This window comes from Felis catus, chromosome D2 (genome assembly GCF_018350175.1).
Source record: "Felis catus isolate Fca126 chromosome D2, F.catus_Fca126_mat1.0, whole genome shotgun sequence".
Classification (NCBI taxonomy): Eukaryota; Metazoa; Chordata; class Mammalia; order Carnivora; family Felidae; genus Felis; species Felis catus.
In genome coordinates, this window is record NC_058378.1 from 82,399,816 (window position 1) to 82,419,770 (window position 19,955).

At 46.8% G+C, this 19,955-nt stretch overlaps 1 protein-coding gene across 4 annotated transcripts in view; it reads left to right on the forward strand.

The window, feature by feature from the left end:
• DOCK1 (dedicator of cytokinesis 1) overlaps positions 1-19,955 on the forward strand; it is a 529,364-nt gene that overhangs the window by 179,946 nt on the left and 329,463 nt on the right. For all 4 annotated transcript variants that reach the window (XM_045040829.1, XM_011287620.4, XM_019813984.3 and 1 more), the window contains exons 24-25: positions 6,514-6,584; positions 10,405-10,511. In XM_045040829.1, coding sequence (XP_044896764.1) covers positions 6,514-6,584; positions 10,405-10,511 — 178 coding nt within the window. The remainder of the gene's footprint in view (positions 1-6,513; positions 6,585-10,404; positions 10,512-19,955) is intronic.

Genomic DNA, 19,955 nt, shown 5'->3' on the forward strand with positions numbered 1-19,955 from the left:
CACGTTTTACCGATGAGAACTACCGACAGGAAATGCCATCTTCCTACGTTCACATGGCAAATGGTGGAGGCGTGCTTTGCCCGCAGTCAGCTTGGCCCAGGAACCTGTGTCCCCGTCCCTTGTATGGCTCTGCCCCCTGACGGCTCTGCCCCCTGCGCACCATGCAGGCGTGGGTTCTCTCACCTGCAGCCGGGACCTTCCATCCTGGAGGTGTCTTTCTGTAGAAGAGACTCGACCAGCACGCTCCGTCCTCCGCGCGGCAGCCCCCCACCTTCTCTGTCTTCAGCTCTACGTCTCGGGCAGCTCTTGAACACCTGCTCCTCCCATCTGGAAGAGACCTGACTGCAGTCAGGGGAAGCGAAGCCTTTTGCCGAAAGCAGGGGCGGAAACCAAAACACTTGAGGTTCTTGACAAATAACCAGTATTAGAAACGGGCAAAGCTAGTCTTTGGTCGGGAAGGTTAGAGCCGGTGGCAGCCTGGACCTCAGAGTCCCTGCCTCTCCTGGCTGTCTCATCAAACTGGAGTGGATGGAGTTATTTCCCTTGGGGATTTCTGTGGGTCCAATGCAAAGACGTAGAGTGTCTCTTGAGAACTAAGAGGTGATTTTATTCAGGGCTCTGTCAGTCGGGGCGTCATGGAGCGTCTGCCGCGTCTAGGAGCCTCGGCAGGGCCTGAGGGAGCCCAGAGAGAAGGGACAGCCCCGCCATGCCTGTGGGGCTCTGGTCCGGGGGACACAGACACGCCAAACTTCTGTTACAGCCCAGAGCAGGAGTGTCTCCAGACACCGAACCCGGAAGCCACGGGTCTTGAAGGAAATGATGTCTAAGCGCAGGACTGAGGACTAATCAGGGGTTAACTCTTGAGTGTTTTGGGGCAACAGCTGAGTGGTGGGCGGGGGGCCCGGGAAGAAGGGACGTGCGTGCACAGGCCTGTCGGCTGGCAGAGGGAGGGCCTGGTACGTGGGGGAAACCGGAAGAGACAGAGTCCTGCAGGTGGAGGTGGAGGCCGCTGAGTGGGGACACCGGGGAGGAAGGGCCGGGGCCCCTGAGGGTGCTGGGCGGTTGGGCGATGCCACCACAGTATCCGTTAGATTCTGACCCAGGTGTGAGCCGGAGGGGGTCGGGTGTCAGCCAGGACAGTGCCAGAGACACGAGTGGCTGGGACCAGGGAGTAGAACCTGTAGAAGGGGAGAAGGTCGTAGGACCAGGGGCGCTTCATAGCGAGGATACCGCCGTGCTCTGGGGTTGGTCAGAAGTGCTGTGAAGCAGAGGGAGCATCCCGGGGAGGCTGTGACCTGGGGACTCTGCCGTGTGGTGCCCTGAGCCCAGGTGCCCCGGCAAGGTAGGGTGGCGGGCGTGACAGGTGGGGCCTGCAGCGTCTGCGGGACGGCCGTGTGCAGGAGTGCGGTGGCCACCGCTCAGGAGAAAGGTGAGCCCGGACAGTTGGCACGAGGATTCCGTAGCTTGGCCGAAGGTGGGGTTTTGAGGGGTATGTGGAGGAAGGAGAAAGGTCTAGAATGGACACCCACCTTGAAGGGATGGTGCGGACAGGGCCCCGCACAGAGAGAGCTGGGGAGGCGCGAGTGCCCAGGAAGGCGGTGGCCCTGGGGGTGAGGCCATGGGTGCCGCAGCAGGCGAGGGGTCGCAGCAGTATCATGGGAAGGGTCACCTGAGAAGAGGCCTGAAGCCCCTGTGGCCTTGGCAGGAATGGAGGCGAGGTGGGGCGGAGGCCGGGCTGCGAGGGCAGAGGTGAGAGAGGGCCGGGCAGCGGGCACCTTGTAGGCCTGGGCGCTGCCTGTGCACGAGAGGCGGGAGGTGGCTGGGGCTCTCCGGGCATTTATCACGAGAGACCCACGTGGGCGGAGGGACGAGGAACCAGCTGGGGTGAGGACTGGGTGTCCTGGAGGGAGAAGGGGAGACCGAGGGGGTCTCCTGCCGAGCCCAGGGGCAGGATTCGGTCCCTTGGAGGCCGTCACCCGCCTCTTCTGCCTGGACAGATGGACTCCTGAGGCTCTGCTCTTTCTCCTGGCGGCTTTTGTCTTTCTCTGAAGTAGGAGGTGAGATGGGTGAGGCGGGGTGGGGTGGGGGGGGTCCCAGGCTTGAGGAGAAATAGCCCCGGGGGAAGGCAGAGAGTGAACAGGGATAGGCACCAGGTGCGCATGCTGGTCCCTTTCTCCTTGTTCCCTCTGTCCTTTGTTACTTAATCCGGGGGGTGGGGGGGCTGAAGGCCAGTGGGTGGCACATCTCTGTTCTTTCCAAACGCCACGAACCATAAGATACACTCCGTAGGATCTCGGTCTGTTAGGCAGCATTCTGCGCTGGACAGCATTTTGGATCCCAGCGGGTGTGCGCCCCTCTCCGTGGGCGTTGCTGTGACCTCGGGCTGTGGGGGGCAGCCCTGGGGAGTCCCAGCCCCGCTCTGGCGCTCCGCCTGCCTGGTTAACACAGCCCCAGGGCGGCAAGCGGAAGGTGGCCGTGAAGACCTGTCTCACTTGTCGCTGTCTATGTCGTCCTCCTCGTGAAATGGAATTTATCAAGTTGCTGCCGGCAGGGTTTGCTTTGTTGGTGGAGGATAAAATGCAGGAAGCTCATGCGTTTCTCCCCTCGGGACGCCACAAAGTAAACCCGACACCTTAGGGCCCTGGCAGTCAGCCTGTGCAAACGGCTGTTTAGTACACCTCTCGGTGAATATTTTGTTTTTAGTTTTTCAAAGCGGCACTGAGGTAGTTGGGGCAGAACTCTTGAGACCAGAATGAAATTGTTTCCGTTTGATGCTCTTTTCAAAAGTTGAATTCCAGAGGAGCTAGTTGGGATCCCTTGATGCGGCTGGTGTTGAAGGACAGGGTTCACACCGAGAAGACAAGCCTCGGAGATTCTCCAGTGCGCTGCCTTCCGGTCCTGTCTCATCTGGACCGTGGAGTGCTGAGAGGAGGGCTGACAGTTGAGTGTGCTGGCTTCACGCTCACCGTGGACTTGCACGGCCTCACTCCAGATCCCAGCAGTGTGAATCTGGACACGTGACTTCCCTGGATGCCTCTACTTTCTCATCTGTGAAAGGGGATAACAGATCTTGCACACACGTTGTCCTGAGGATGTACTGTGTCAGTAGAGTTGAGCACTTACGTGAGTCTCAGGCATGTACAGAATATTCCCAGGCTACAGATTAAGAAACTCGAACTCATTTGAAGTGACTGGAATCTGACCACTTACCTCTTAGGGTAGCAGTGTTGACATTCAGGAACATTCTCTCAGGTGTTTCTCATGCCTGTCTGTCCAGGTAATATGCTTTTATTCATTTTGAAAAGTAAGGTACGGTTTGCATACAGTTGTATAGTAGACTGGATCAACCCCATCCCCCAGTGTAGACTAGCCCTGCCCCCCCTTTCCACCCACTGAGGTGTTCTCCATCCCTCTAGGTGTGCCTTTTCTGGATTGTTTTAAAAAGGGAATCACGTGCTGCGTAGCCCTTTGGTTTTCCTTCTCAGAGCGCATTTGAGATGCATCCACGTCGTGTGTATCAGGGGCTCGACTTCTCTCTTTTATTACCCAGTGGTGTTCCATTGCATGGATTCACCTCTTGAGGGAGGGCACTGTGAGTTGTTTCTAGCTCTTGATGCTTACCTATAAAGCTACTGTAAACATTCCCGCGCAGGGTTTCGTGTGAGCGCGAAGTTTCATTTCTTCGGGTCGGGACCCTGGAGTACAGTTGCTGGGTTGGACGGAGAGTGCGTGTCTGACCTCGTGAGAACCTGCCACGTGCTTTTCCGCAGTTGCTGACCTGGTTTGGCATGTAGCCCAGCAGCATATGCAACGGCACTGGGTATTGTCAGGCGTGTGTGTGTGAGTGTGTTGTGTGTGTGTTTCAGCGATTCTAGTAGGTGGTAATGATATTTCGCTGTGGTTTCAATTTGCATTTCCCTGGTGACTGGTGATGTTGAGCATCTTTTCAAGTGCTTTTGTGCCATCCATATATCTTCTTTGGAAAAGTGTCTTTTCAAATCTTTGGCCTATTTGGGGGGTAGATTTTTTTTTCATGATTGAGTTTTGAGTGTTCTTTGTTTGTGCTGGATTCAGATCCTGATCAGATATGCGATCCGCAGTTAGTTTCTCCCGGAGTGTGACTCATCTTTCATTATCTTAGCATTGCGTTTTACAGAGCAGAAGTTTTTATTTTGGTGAACTTTAATTTTTCTTTTTCTTTTCTTTGGCTTTCATTTTTTTAATGTTCTTGAGAGAGAGGAGTGCGAGTGGGGGAGGGGCTGAGAGAGAGGGAGACACAGAATCCGAAACAGGCTCCAGGCTCTGAGCTGTCAGCACAGATGTGGGGCTTGAACCCATGAACTGTGAGATCATGACCTGAGCTGAAGTTGGACGCTTAACCGATTGAGCCACCCAGGTGCCCCGCTTTTTCGTTCATAGATTGTGCTTTTGGTGTCCTTTCTAAGTGTCTTCTAGACGTTGTGTAGTTTTAAGTTTTATGTTTGAGATTTGTGATACATTTAAAGTTAATTTTCGGGGGCGCCTGGGTGGCGCAGTCGGTTAAGCGTCCGACTTCAGCCAGGTCACGATCTCGCGGTCCGGGAGTTCGAGCCCCGCGTCGGGCTCTGGGCTGATGGCTCGGAGCCTGGAGCCTGTTTCCGATTCTGTGTCTCCCTCTCTCTCTGCTCCTCCCCCGTTCATGCTCTCTCTCTGTCTCAAAAATAAATAAACGTTGAAAAAAAAATTAAAAAAAAAAATAAAGTTAATTTTCGTATAGGGTGTGAGGTGTGGGATGAGTTTCATCTGGTGCTGAGGGGGAGGTGCTTGTGTTCTTTGTTGCAGATCGGCTGACCATATATATTCAGTGTAGTATGTTAAAGTGGGCTTTTGCTGTTAAAGACCAAAATTCAACTGAGTAAATTTGAAGAGCTAATTGGCTTTATTCTGCAATTTGTGAGTCGGGCAGCAACCCATCTAGCAAGTAGAAAGGAGCCCTGAAGAGCTGTACAAAATGAGACTGTTATAGGCAAAAGGAAAGAGCAGCCTTCCTCGATCTTTCTCTGAGGGATGGAAAGGGCCTAACAGGTGGATAACCTCTATTGTGCTGACCAGGAAATTTCAGGTTGACTAGTTTAAGATTATATTCCTGGGAGAGGCCAAAACTGCAGTTAGTTTAGGTATGAATTCTTGGTGCTGACATGGGGCTTTCTTAGCACAAGTGACTCCATTTTGACTTTTTTTTTTTTTTAAACACTACCTTTTTGCTTTTGGAAAATAATGCTAGCAATCGTCTGTGCCTTAAATGTAGTATTTTTCAGTGTTTAAAGTGTTACCCTCTTCTCTTTTCATTTTATTTTGAACTTTATTTATTTATTTATTTATTTATTTATTTATTTATTTATTTATTTATTATTTTTGGGACAGAGAGAGACAGAGCATGAACGGGGGAGGGGCAGAGAGAGAGGGAGACACAGAATCGGAAACAGGCTCCAGGCTCCGAGCCATCAGCGCAGAGCCCGACGCAGGGCTCGAACTCACGGACCGTGAGATCGTGACCTGGCTGAAGTCGGACGCTTAACTGACTGCGCCACCCAGGCGCCCCTTATTTTGAACTTTAATGCCACCTCAGGATGTACTTGGCATGCATATTATTTCCCCCATTTCATTCTGGGAGGTGGAGCCCAGCCCGGTACAAGGAGTTACATAGAGTCACAGATAGAGGTGGGCAACCACGGTCAGACTGAAAATCCAAGAACTTTTCCCGTCAGGTCACAGCTGAGGGGGCTAAGGCTCTGGCTTCCCACTGAACTGAATTGTATTTCTCTCTTCAGCTCTAGCTGTGTGATCGGGGGCAAAGTAATTGACATCTCCACTGGCAGTTTGCTTGCCGTCCAACACAGCCAGCTCCCTGTCGGAGCTCCGTTGGAATTAAGGATAAAATATACAAAGGTTCTAGCACAGCACATAGCATGTGGTAGAATCTATCACGATTACTATCACTCTGGTTTTTGAGAGTGTGGGTTTTCCAGAAGATAAAAAATATGAATACAAGAGATAAGGTTACTAAAGGAAAAGAAATAAAGATTCCTAATTAAGGGATACACAGATATACAGAAAACAGTTTTGGAACGGAACAGAGGCAATCATTTTAAATGTTGAATATGATGGATTTGCAGTGATTTGAATGATAGAGCATTCTTCTGAGGGACACGCGTCTTCATTTGCCATAGCTTCGTGAGGGTGAAGGAGGAAATCGTGCAAAAGCTGCACACAGTATAGGCGTTTTGTCAGCCGGCAATAAATGTTGGCCTCTGTTAAATTCTTATGTGCCAAGATAACCATGTGACAGATCTCCACTGTTGGTGGATTAGACGTGTTTGCTCTGTTTCTGTTGTGTTTGACCATCTCCTCTCCTCACCTAGAAAGTGATCTTTCTCCTCTTGGGATGTCTGTGGTTCTTCAGAGTAATTACAGATTCGTATTAACCTTTGCCAAACTACGTGAGGCTCAGCAGTCTCTGCTCTTGGTTTGCAGGGGGCAGCGTTGAAATACTTGCCAACCATTGTCAACGATGTGAAATTGGTGTTCGATCCCAAAGAGCTCAGGTAAGGAAGCACCCAAGGTGCGGTCTTCCCGCGTCCTTCATCTTGCCCCCTTTCAGTGCATCGAAGTTATGGGAGGCTCGAGGCTCAGTCTCATGTTGCCAGAGGTCAGTGCCCTGGATCATTCTAGAACAGATGCTGGTCATGATGTCTGTGACACTTCCCTAATTATGACTTTACATGGAAAAGACATCATCCATCACCCCACAGAGTATTTTGTTTAGAAGATTGTTTGTAGCCCAGTATGGGTAGATCATACAGATATGGCTTTTTCTATTCTTTTGAATTTGAATTTCACTGTGGTGGTTGGGCTTTGGTTGTGTTTTCAGCCCCTAAAATACCTGACACAGGAGGTTTTCTGTTCACTGCCCCACCCTGCCCAACACACTCGGCTTCTTTGTGAGCTCTTAACTGAGGGCTGGGCGTCGTCACCTAAGATAATATCAACCAAATCAAACCGAACCTCAAGGAAGCTGGTTGTTGGGCTTTCAGACCAAGGAGTGAGGCTGGGACCTAATCCTTCCTTCTTCCACCTGTGTTTCCTGCCCAGTCCTACCTGTGCCATCTTAAGGAAGCCTGCGTTCTATGAGACTGTTGTGAGCCACTGGGACACGCAGCCTTTTTAACCCCAGACATCTAAAGCACAGCCCTTGTCTGCTTTTGATTTTGGTTTTGATTTAACATTTGACACTGTAAACTACCTGCAGGGGATTGGCATCGTTTTTAGCAGCCCCAAATGCCCCTCTAAACGTGAGTCAAGGTCCGTGTGTCCCGAGTGGTTACACTGAGTAAAAAATGGTCACTCTTTCCGTTCTTTACATCCATGGTAGGTTACTCATGCCCGGGCAGTGAGGGGCCGGGGTCTTTCCGGGAGGCCTCCTCCACAAATCACCAGGTTTCTGGTGTGCCTACGATTCAGCGTCCTGCACGGACACCTTTATTTCCTGCTCCCACACACTGAAAACACTGCTCACAGCTTAGCATTCCCTAAACGAGAAAAGGAGTGAAGGGGCCCACTGGCAGCACGTCTGCCCTGGGTCTTTGGATCTTCCTGTCCCTGCAGCACAGACGGTATCAGCAGCCCCTGGGGACTTGTTAGAAAAATGACGACTCTTGGGGTCCTTCCCAGATCTTCTGAGTTAGAAATGTGGGGTGGGCCCCAGACATTCGGTTTTAACGAATCTTCCGGGTGCATCTGGTGAAGATTCTTACTGAGAGTTTCGGATCTAGGGAACAGAGGCAGTGAGGGAGGCTGCGGCTGGATGGGCCATGGCCACGCTCTCAGCCTGTCCTCACGGGGGACGGGGATCAGACCCTAACGCATCAGCAGGGCAGCGTTCACGGTGGGTACTTGCACCGGTGCTTGGAGATCCCAGGAAGAACCCCCTCTCCAGGGCCAGTCCAGTCTGTTCGTGGTCACTTGGCTCTTTACACATGCCTGTGTGCCTCTTCGACACCGAATCTACTGACTTCTTAAAAAAGAAAAAAATGACCTTGTAAATCATGTGCGTATTTTTTCCTATTTAGAAAATGATTCATGTTTCGATGAAACAGAAGAGATCACAGAGAAGAATAAGTGAAACTTAATTCTACTACCTAAAAATAACTAGAAGGATCTGGATTTGCACACATGCACATATATACACATACATAAGTACACATGTATTCCCCTAAAAAATTCAACACAGGTGGGGCGCCTGCGTGGCTCAGTTTGTTAAGCGTCCGACTCTTGATTTTGGCTCAAGTCATGATCTCATGGTTCATGAGATCGAGCCGTGTCGGGCTCCGTGCTTTCAGCTTGGGGTTCTCTCCTCTCTCTCTCTGCCCCTCCTCTGCTTGTTCTCTCTCTCTCTCTCTCTCTCTCTCTCTCTCTCTCAAAATAAATCAATAAACATTAGCAAAAAAAAAATGAACAGTTATATTCTTTATTTTACAGTCAGCTTCTGTGCGTAACATCTTGTTTTCTCACATGGTGCGATAGTCTTCTGCAACATACTTTTTTACAACCTCCACGGTGTTGTATCCTATGCTCCCCCGTCATTTAATGAGGTAGCATCCGTAGGTACTGACATCGATTATGTGCTTTCTCCACACAGAAGAGGCTTTACACAAAGCCTTTCCATGCGTTGTTAATCTTGGGTTCTGTTATTCGCCCACTTTTATGCTAAGTAACTCGTCCATGATAACTTAGCTGGTCGGTGGCAGTACTTCGAAACCAACCTGGGTTTTTAATTACAAAGAACATGCCACTGTGCTATACCGATGGGTAGTGGATTCTGTTCAGTTTTTATTATTATACAACACACTAGGACAAGTTTTTTGGTAGGTTAATTGTAGTATCTTGTCCTTATTTAGGTCATTAGGATAAACAGTGAAATAGATTTACCAGGTTTTACATTTTCTCTCTTTTTTTTTCTGTTTCATTTTTGTGTTTTCTTAAAAGATTTTAAACAAATAATATCCAGTTGTCCTCGAAGAGTCAAAGCAACCTTCTACCAAAGCATGTTGGTGTCTGTCTTCCCAAACTTTGCCAGTACTTGGAATTATTCCTTTACAGAACCTTGCTGATACGACTGGTGAACGGCATTTCTTTGTTACTGACAAGAACCCTCCTTCTAAGACTTCTTCATAGTTTTATTGACTATTTGTAAAACTGAATTTAAAAAAAATGTTAATTTATTTATTTTGAGAGCGAGCAAGAAAGCATGTGTATGCACAATTGGGGGAGGGGCGGAGAGAGAGGAGAGAGAGAATTTCAAGCAGGCTGTGCACTTTTAGCCCACAGAGCCAGTGTGGGGCTCAATCCCATGAACCGTGAGATCGTGACCTGAGCTGAAATCAAGAGTCAGATGCTTAACTGACTGAGCCACCCAGGTGCCCCTGTAAAAGTAAATTTTTAGAAGAATATCTCTAGTGAGATATAATACCTGTACTATAAAGTTCGCCAGGTTCAGAGTGTTTAATTAAATGGTGTTCAGTGTCTTTACAGAGTTGTGTGACCATCATCATAGTGCAATTTTAGAAGTTTGATCACCCCTGTAAGCTCCCTGGTGCTCATTAACAGTCGTTTTGTGTCCCCACCCCAGCCCTAGGCAACCACGAATCTCCTTTCTGTGTCTATAGGTTGGCCTTTTCCAGGCATTTTATGTGGAGGAGATTGTACAATATGTGGCCTTTTGTGTCTGGCTCCTTTTACTTGGTATAATGTTTTCAAGGTTTATCAATACTGTAGCATGGGTCAGAGTTTCATTCCTTGTTATGGATGGCTTTTATGGCTATTTTATATGTTGTTTATCCCCTCAGCAGGTGATGGGCATCTGGGTTTTTCCCCTGTTAGAGTATTAGGGATAGTGTTGCTATGATTCACATACAAGGTTTTGTGTTGGATATATATATATATATATATATATATATATATATATATTTATCTTGGGTATATATCTGGGAGTAGAAATGCTGGATCATATGGTAACTGTGTTTAATATTTTCAGGAAATGCCAGGCAGTTTTTCAAAGTGGCTGTACCGATTTACATTCCCACCAGCATGATATGGGGGCTCCCATTTCTTCATATCCTGGCCAACACTTTTTGTTGTCTTTCCTTGGGATTCTAGCCATTTGAGTGGGTACGAAGCGAAAAACAACATTTTAAAGCATCATTTTGTTGGATGAGATTTTGGCCCATATTGTAGAATGGGCATTATCCAATATTCTAGTAGAGCTTAATGACCATTTAATGACCCTGCATCTAGGTACTGTCTTGAACACAGTGGATCATTTTGCTGTGTATCCCTAAACTCTTTCACTTGTGTTTTTCATTATAGCAAAATGTTTACTGATTTCATCCTAAATGTTCCCATGGGTTTGCTGACCATTCAGAAGCTGTACTGCTTGATTGAAATCATTCACAGTGACCTCTTCACACAGCATGGTGAGTAGAAGCCGGAGAATCATTAAATTGTCACATTATTCATTGTCTATAGACCTTGTCCCTTCTGAATTCTCTCCTCCATGCCAAAAGGAGTGGAGGTTGCAACCAATTAAAACAGCTCCATTACAAGACAGGAAGATTTAGCCCGTACAAGAGAATGGTAATTGACATACAGCGTAGGTGATAGATCATTGAGAGATGAAGGGAAAACCTTGTAGTTTGTAATTTAGGTCTACACCAAAGCCCTAAGATAATCAGCATACATTGTAGCCTTTAAGACATGTGATCGTCTATCCTGGGGAGGCAATCACCTGCTTCCATTCAGATGATTGCAAAGAAAAAATGTCAAGTTTTCTTTAAATTTAGAAATAATGGTTCTGTCTTCTCTTGAACTTTGCTTTCTTTGATAGGGTTTCTTCAAACCCTGCTCAAAGTAATAAGAATTTTAATGATTTCTCAACTCATTTATCCTGAGGAACACCTTATATTTCCTCATGTTATCTCCCTACCCTTTTTATTAATCATTTTCTTTCTATTTGGACAGATTGAATTAATATTTTACACTTGTCAAGCAGTTTTATTGAAGGCCTAAAACCTTTGCATAATTCCGCAACCTTCCTCATTTATTGGAGGCAAATGTACAGACTGTTGAGTGACATTCTGACTGAGAGGCACGGATTTACACTATTCTATTTGTGTCCAGACATTTGGCTGGTCCGTTTATTTTCTGTTGTCCTCATGTGTGGGGTTTCAGGGACAGTGCAGTCCTGGCCTGGGGTCTCCTCTTGAGCTACTGGCTGCACTGAGAACTCAGTGCATGTCCAGATTAGTCCTTCGTACCTTCTGGACTACTGGACCCTCTGCTTCCCTGCTGGTTTTAACCTTATTTCTGGATTGAACTTTATAAAGGCACTGGAGTCTACATTTACAGTGAAGGCTTATGTTGAGAGAATATGTTCCGACTTCATTTGAGATCAAGTGTTCTTTGTGAAAGAAAACACCAAACCAACAAACGAGTGGGTTTCTGCAGCCTTCCACATGTCTCTCTGTGGGCCACATGCCCGTTTCTCACTTGGGCAAATGAAAATCAGGTCTGTCGCCCTTGTTTGGGATTCAAAGCACATGAATCTCCTTTATTTAGACACTAATCTCGACTGTCCATTCTTCAGGGTCTCACTGGAGGGCTGGGTCTTGAATTATTCACATCCTCCAGGTGTCTTTTAAAGCTTGGTGAAATATGGCTTCAAGGAAGGCTTGAGGGTGGGGGTGATGGGTGGGGACGCCTGCTTTGTTTTCCTTCCACACTGACTACACTTTACACCAGAGCAAATAAAATCCCCCAGAAGTTTTCTATTTGGATCGTATTAGGGAGGTTACTGACGTCCCTTTTCCTGACCATCCAGCCCGAAGACAGACAGACAGACACACACACACACACACACACACACACACACACACACACACACTGCCGCCATCACCACCACTGAGGTAAACCGGTTCACTGAATTACCAATTAACATTAGTAACAATCGTCAACAATTGATTGTACTTGACTTCTATTGACTGTTGATACAGGGAAGACTTTCTTCCCTCTATTTCATTCGTAATTTCTATCACAGAACTTTTTCCGCATATCCCTTGGCTCTCTTTGGATAAGGACCTGAAACATAAATGGTTCAATCAAAAACCTTTAAAATGGGAATTCTTTTAAGAATACATTTCAAGGGGGGCGCCTGGGTGGCTCAGTCGGTTAAGCGGCCAACTTCGGCTCAGGTCATGATCTCACTGTCCGTGAGTTCGAGCCCCGCGTCGGGCTCTGTGCTGACAGCTCAGAGCCTGGAGCCTGTTTCAGATTCTGTGTCTCCCTCTCTCTGACCCTCCCCCGTTCATGCTCTGTCTCTCTCTGTCTCAAAAATAAATAAACGTTAAAAAAATTAAAAAAAAAAAAGAATACATTTCAAGGGAATGTTTTCTTCTATTGGAACTTAGCTAGTAGAAAGCTTGAAGAGGCTCTTCTTTATTTTTGGTAATTGTGTCAGCCTAGGTGTTTGGTAATTGTGTTTCTCTTCTTTACTGTGCCCTGTTTCTGTTTTCACTCTTGTTCCGTAAGTCTTTTATCACAGACTGCCTCAAGTCCTGTTTTGGAAGCCTTTGCAGCATGCAATTAATTATTAACCTAGAATCTTTTTAAGTACAAAGTTAGGAACTTAATTTTCGTAGCAGGTTGCACCCAACATAGAAAATGAGGTTGAGTGAAACATGTGAATCTGGAATGGTCATGCACCACATGAGCCACAGTTAACCCGAAGCCTCGTGTCTTAGAAGTGGCTCCCCAGCTCCCCAGTCAGTAGACCTCGTTTAAGCCACCATTGGCAATCCAAACACCCTCCCTGATGCTCATGGGCTGTTCCCAAAGTGTTTCAGAATGTGTCGTCCAATGTGAAAAGGCCCTTCTTGGGGGAGCCTGGGTGGCTTAGTCTGTTAAGCATCTGACTTCAGCTCAGGTCGTGATCTCACAGTCCATGAGTTCAAGCCCCACGTCAAGGCTCTGTGCTGACAGCTCGGAGCCTGGAGCCTTCTTCTCATTCTGTGTCTCCCTCTCTCTCTGCCCCTTCCCTGCTTGTTCTCTCTCTCTCTCTCTCTCTCTCTCTCTCTCTCTCAAAAAGGCATAAATAAACATTAACAAAAAAGAAAAAAAGAGGGCTCGCTTACAGGCTTGGAGTGTTAAGAATCTTTCTGAAAAGACTCTTGGCCAAGATAACCTGGATTTTCCTCATCTGCAAGCTCCCAGCTTCTTCAGAGCAGACCTGTGGCCGTCTTACATCCTCGTCAGGAAAGACTTATCGGTGGAAGTCTTCCGGTCGGTCTGTTCTTACAAAGATGGCGTTACTTTGGCAAGATACTGTGTGCCACGTTTGGCATAAACAGTTAAAGCCAAAGTAATTTTTGATGAGATATGATGGCCCTGATTTTCCTGCTTTGTTCCACTTCTTGTTAATTTGTAACAATGGTCTTTGTCTGTGTGGGCTTCCTGGTCCCACAGGTCCAGAGTTCTAGAACTGGGTGTAACTAGAGTTAGCCGGACAGGTCCCTGGGTGTGCTAGCCCTTTGGAAACATTCTCTTGGGGATGTGGTCAGAGTGCACCAGTGTGTGACTCCACCAGGTTTCTTGGTGGGGGCTCCACGGCGTGTCTTTGCTCACCAGCACGTGTGTTGGCTCTGTTGCTTTGCTCTAAAACACCGCTTTCCTCCTCCCCCCGATGGCAAATACATACGTTCCATGGTTGTAAGAGTCCCCCTTCGTTGGGAGTGACCAGCTGATCCGCGTACGGCAAGGCCCGCAGTGAATACTGCCACTAGAATTGCTTCTCTGCACGGAGGCCTTCGGGGCCACGTGTGGGTCCCGGGAGACGGAGGCTCACAGTGCCCTGTTGTTTCAGTCTTGCTTCCCCAGCTGCTGCTTCTCTATCCTGTAAAGGACACGGAGACTGAGGACACACCCAGCTGAGTCTGCTAGACTCTAGCAGGAGATGTGTCTTCTGGCAAAGAGGGTTGTTTGGCCCCAACCGGTGTGGACGCAGCAGCTGCCGTCACCGTCACTGCCCGCTCCCGGGTGCCCCGGCTGCGGTGCTCCCTCTGGGTCGGGGCCTTGCGGTTCCTGCCGTTTCTGCAGCTGCCGCCCTGGTGGAAGGAAATGGGAGATCGTCCCAGAGCTGGCCCTCCCCCCGCCCGTCTCCCGTTGCTTCGTGGCTCGTTGGTGGAATCCGGGAATAGTGTGCATTACAGTTGTGAGAGTGGCTGTGGATTTGTTCTGACTTCTGTACGGGGGAGGCCCTGCTCACCATGTTGAGATCTCCCCCAAGTATAAGAAGGCTTTTCAGGAGCTGTAGTCCACACTACACGTGTCCACACCGATGGCCACGGCGGGGGTCTGCCACACGGTCGGCCGAGAAAGCCAGTGCTGCACCAGGCCCTCTGGAGACTCGACTCCTCCCAGCGCACGGCTGCGTGTCAACACCGTCGGCCTTTACTCCGAGTGCACGGCCCTCTCCTTTAACTTCGACTTGCAAAACCGTGAATGATGGTTTGCATCATTTCTCCTACAAACGCTTTTACTTCCTCATTAATAACGAACTGTGGATTTCTGAAGGCCTGTCTGTGATGAGGGTGGGTGGTCTGCAAGAGGGCTCAGTGTGTGGGCTTTCTGATCAGACCGCTCGGGTTCAAATCCTGCCTCTCCTGCCTGCTAACTCAGGGACTTTCGAGAAGTGACGTGGCTTCAGCTTCCTCCCCGGCTTCGCTCTTGTTGCCTAAATCATACCCTCTGAAGATGAAAGTGTGCATGGTGCTAAGTTGACCTCTCACGTTTAAGGCACAATCGACGTTAGCCGTGTCTCTCATGTTTGTGGAGGGTTCAGTCGAAAAGTGGCAGATAAGATCCTGCCCTCATGGGGGAGGGTCATCATCATGTCAAATAGGAGCCAAGAGTCAGTAGACCTGGACCAACAAAAAATCAAGAGGGACTACAGAGGGCTTGCTCTGAGAGGTGCTCCAACGCCCGTGCATGGAACACCCCCAGCCGCTCTCCTCCAGCCCTGCTTCTGCCGCTCTGCACCATGGGAAATGAGTGCACATTTTTCTTCTTGGCTTTCTTGTTATCTGTGGTCTTTCCCTAGAGTGAGAGCTCCCCGAGCATGGCCTGCTTGTTCATGCTGTTACTGCCCGATCGCTGGCTCCTAGGACGGTGCCTGGCCCCAGGCGCACCTGCAGTGTGTATTTATTGCCTGAACAGAAACGGACATGAATATCCCAATCGTGCGCTTCTTTTCTCGGGGAGCAGCACAGAGAAGGAAGCATGACCAGCTGCATACATTTGCAATTCACTCGGTGTAGGGGGAGGAGAGGTTTGGTGTTTGCTCGGGGAGGCTGGCTGTCTCTGCTAGCCTTGGCTCTGCACGGATTGATCATGAAGCAGGAAGGAGTTGTCTTGAGGACGAGTAACATCGGGAGACATGGGAAAGGAAGACTCGTGAGTGACTGAAGATGCAGAGGGTCATCTGTGAGCAGTTTTGTAAAATGAAGATCATCTGTTTTGCTTCCGATTTAGCACTTCCTCGGTTCTGTGGAAATGGGAGGTGGGGGAAGGGACACTTCACCTCTGCTTCTGGATTCAAGATAGCTTTTTGTTCGCATTCTAGAAATGCTTAGTCCTGTAGACGCATGGAGAGAAGAGGGTCACAAACGCCTGTGTGCACTCCTCACTGGGCTTCCGAAGGTCCCAAGTCCCATTCAGTCTCGTTTTTGTCTCTGTGCTCCTCCCCCACATATTCTGAGGCAAATCCCAGCCACCATAGCATGTCATTAGGATGTCTTTTTCAAAAGCATGGTGGTATTCAGAGAGCAAATGACTTTGTTTCGGGAAAGGCAGGGTGTGCAGACGGGCTGGTTCCCGGGCCGGTATCTCAACTCCACCTTGGATGTCCCCACTCCTGCTCCCGAGTGGAGGCGAAGGGCGTCGGACTCCTCAGCATGCTGTGCACGGGAGTCAATGAATGGGCAGTAATGGCTTCCAAGCGTTGTCTCGCGATGTGACTTGACTACTTGAAAGCTGGTTAAATAGATTATGTGCTTCACAAAAAGATGACTCTTGCATATAATCTGTGGTGTGGAGTGAGCAGATTTTCAAAGCAAGATACAAAGAGACGGAAAGGTCAGAGCTTCATAATTTGTGCATTTGTAGCTTCGTTCCCCTGTGATTACATTGTTGCCCACATATCTGACAAAAGCTGTGAAAATTAAAGCTTCAATCCTATTACAGAAATGAAAAGTTTCAGTGTAATTAAATTAAAATAAACACTAAGACACCAAGGTTTGGGATTTCTGCTCACAGAAATGTTTTACATTAATGTTAAAGCAGTGAGGAAAAAAGGAATCAACCAGATGGCATTAACTTTAAAATTAGTCAAGAGCATTGGACGTAATTGCAAGGTGCCTTTGTGTTAAGGTGAGGGAGCTTCTGAAATGCACGCCCTTACCCACATGGGTTCCTCTCCGCCATGGATCTGAACCAGAGACCTTTGGGAAAGTTCATTCCAATTATCACCATATCATTTTCTTCATCTTTCAGGAGCTAGCCCTTCCATATTCCCATATTGAAAGCGACGAAACCAATGGAGAGATTTTCTTTAGAGTTTACTGTGAATTTACCATTGTGTCTTAAACTCGTTTTTAGAGGGTAGTGCAAGATTGGAAGAGTAGAGATTTAAAGATTTAGTGGAAAGATAATCCCCTTATGGTCTTGACAGTAGTTTAATACTCTTGCTGGATTATGTTGTTTTGAGCTCTCTATTCACTGGCACCCCTCTGTTTGTTTTTCATTTTGGGGTTTGTTTTTTCCCCCTGATGGTTGGAATCTGGTAGTGAGTAGGAATGGGAAACGTGCCAGTCCCTTATTTTCTGGCCATTCCCATGGCTGTTTCTTTCAATATAGTGAACAGGCTCCTTTTAGACAGTGTTCATCAGCCTCATAAAACTTCATTTGTGTTTCATTTTTGAACAATACAGCGCTTCTTCAAAATGTAGGCCTAAAGAACTTAAATTATCTTCCTCATTCTTATTTTCAAGGTGAATGATTCTTCCAGTTATCAAGCAGAGTGAAACTCTCCTTTTTAATAGTAGAAACATTAGTTACAGCAGCCCTTTGAAATCTGAGGGCAAAGGCTCAGATACCTGCTGGGACCAGCTATTAGGAAATATTGAAGTCAGATTTCTAGACTATTTCTGTTGTGATTAATCCCAGTTATAAAATTCATATTTCTTAAAACCACTCTATTAATCAATTTCTTTTGCCTTAAATTGTAGAAAGAATAGCTATATGTTTAATATAGATTTATAATAAAATATACCTTCTTAATGCTTTTGATCCATAAACAAAAAAATCTCTTGAGCTTCTCCACTGTGGAAAATGGAGAGATATTTCTCTTTATTGAAGGGATCTTAAACCCCGAGCTACTCTATAGTAGTTTTGTTAACTTGAGGGATATTGTACAGAAAGAAAAATTGGGGTTGCGGCTATCATGTACCATAGTCACATAACGTACCACGCATAGAGCAGTCCAGAATTCTTAACTAGGTAATTGTGCTGGCTGACTTCTAAGGAATGTTACTGGCTTTGAACCCCAAAGACTGGTTCTTGAAATAATAGTGGAATGTGAAATCATTTTCTTCTCTTCTGTTTTTGAGAATATTTTAATATTTATCTGTAAAGTACTATACCTTTTTCATATCTCATTCTATATATCGCTGTGTATCATTCATTATATGAGCATCTGAAAACACTGTTTGTTAAAACAGCACAACCTAGGAGGGTCAACTCAATTTCTTAATTATAATTTGCTGAACACCTACCATGTGCTCAGCACTGTTGGATAGCAAGTTTGATTCCTCCGAGAGGCTTCAGAGCCATCAGCTTAAAAATGTGTAATTGGAAAAGAGTAATTCTCCTAATTTACAGATAAGGAAGGGCCCAGGAGTTAAACCACAAATCCAAATCTGTACGCAAAATCCCAGTCAGGGAGCTGTCCACCACTCTGGTGCTGATTAAGGGGTTGTCTTATTAAAAATCCATCACCCACTCAAACTATTTCACACCCACTATATGAGTAATACATTCTGAATACCGAATTTACTTCAGATGCCATATGGAACAAGACAAAACACAAATACATGAATAGATGAACACATAAATAAATGTAAACTACGCATAAACAAACAAGTAGAAACACAGTACTGTGCTTGTGGAATTTTCATACTTTTTTCTTCTTTTTCGCGGTAGGGACTCTTATCTGTGATCAGATTGGTGGTGCCAACAGTTCCTCATGGTGTAGTTGGTCCAACCTTTATCACAGTTGATTCTCTGTCCTGCACCCACCCTCTGAGTGGACTCCTTTCCCTGTTGTTTGATGTTGGGAACAAGGAGAGCAATCTTAGAAGAGGCTGCCTTGATTCTCCGATACCTAGTAATGCTCACAGAAGGCGCCACGATGGCATACCTCTGAGTCTCTGCAGTTCATGGTTCCTTCCAAGCCCTATGAGATTAGCTCTGTGCCTGTGTGATATGGTACCTACAGCAACTTGTCTGTAACAGTTGGAGGAGTCCAGGTCAGCCTGTCCACTCCCAGGTTTTCCTTTAAGACCCCATTTTATTTTTGTTGCATAAACCCTTCCCTGAGTACATAGACTATCCTTGAGGATGGAGTGGATCAGACCTTACGGTTTCGACACTATGACTGGTACTTCCAACGTAATCTTTTAACTTTTTCATCTACTTGTAAATGGGAATCATTTGTGATTTTTCTCTGTTGGTGGTTCTTTCATTCCTTCTGAAAAATTAGTTATTACTGCAATACTAATGAATGTTTAACCCCTATTATTAAACTTCTCAAAACTGAGGGATCTAAAATATCTGCTGCCCTATTCCTTCTTCCAAAAAGATGACTTACTTTCTTTCTTTCTTTCTTTCTTTCTTTCTTTCTTTCTTTCTTTCTTTCTTTCTTTCTTTCTTTCTTTCTTTCTTTCTCTCTCTCTCTCTCTCTTTCTTTCTCTCTTTCTCTCTTCTCTCTTCTCTCTTTCTCTCTTTTTCTTTGTTTCTTTCTCTTTTCTTTTCCCTTTTCCTTCCTTCCTTCCTTCCTTCCTTCCTTCCTTCCTTCCTTCCTTCCTTCCTATCTATCTATCTGACAGAGTGACAAGAGAGCTTGCATGCATGCAATTGAACGGGGTGGGGGGCAGAGGGAGAGAGAGACTCTTAAGCAGACTCCATGCCCAATGTGGAACCCAAAGCAGCTCAGTCTCATGACCATGAGATCATGACCTGAGCCAAAACCAAGATTTGGGCACTTAGCTGACTGAACCACCCAGGCACCCTTATGACACATTTTTTATTATGTCTAGTGATTTCATCCAGAAGACATCTTTGATCAGCTTCTTTTCCCATTGCTATACAGTCTCTATGCTGCCACGTCCTCCTTCCAATTTTCAATAAATTAAATTCTTTTAATTTCTATGTCATCCTCTCAGTTAAGATTCTGTGACATTGGGCAGAAAGTTCACATGCAGATTATCTTATTTCTGATAGCCCTCAGGTGAGTGGTGCTGAGGAGCTTCTGACCAAAACACTGACAAAGAAACTACAGCCCAAAAAGGAAAAGTGACATACTTAGAGTTACTCCGTGTGAATGGATTCTCCTCATACTACCAATGTTTATGGCTTGCTGCCTTAAAATGATGCTTGGAAAAACGTAATCTGCACTTGACATGTAAAGATACCCGAGCCACACATGTTTACGTGCACGTGCACATGTATGGATCATTTATTCTAAGGAGCTCTATCTCCGGGATCAGACCCCTAATTCTGGCTCGGCTGCTTCGTGGTGCAATCCCCGCATG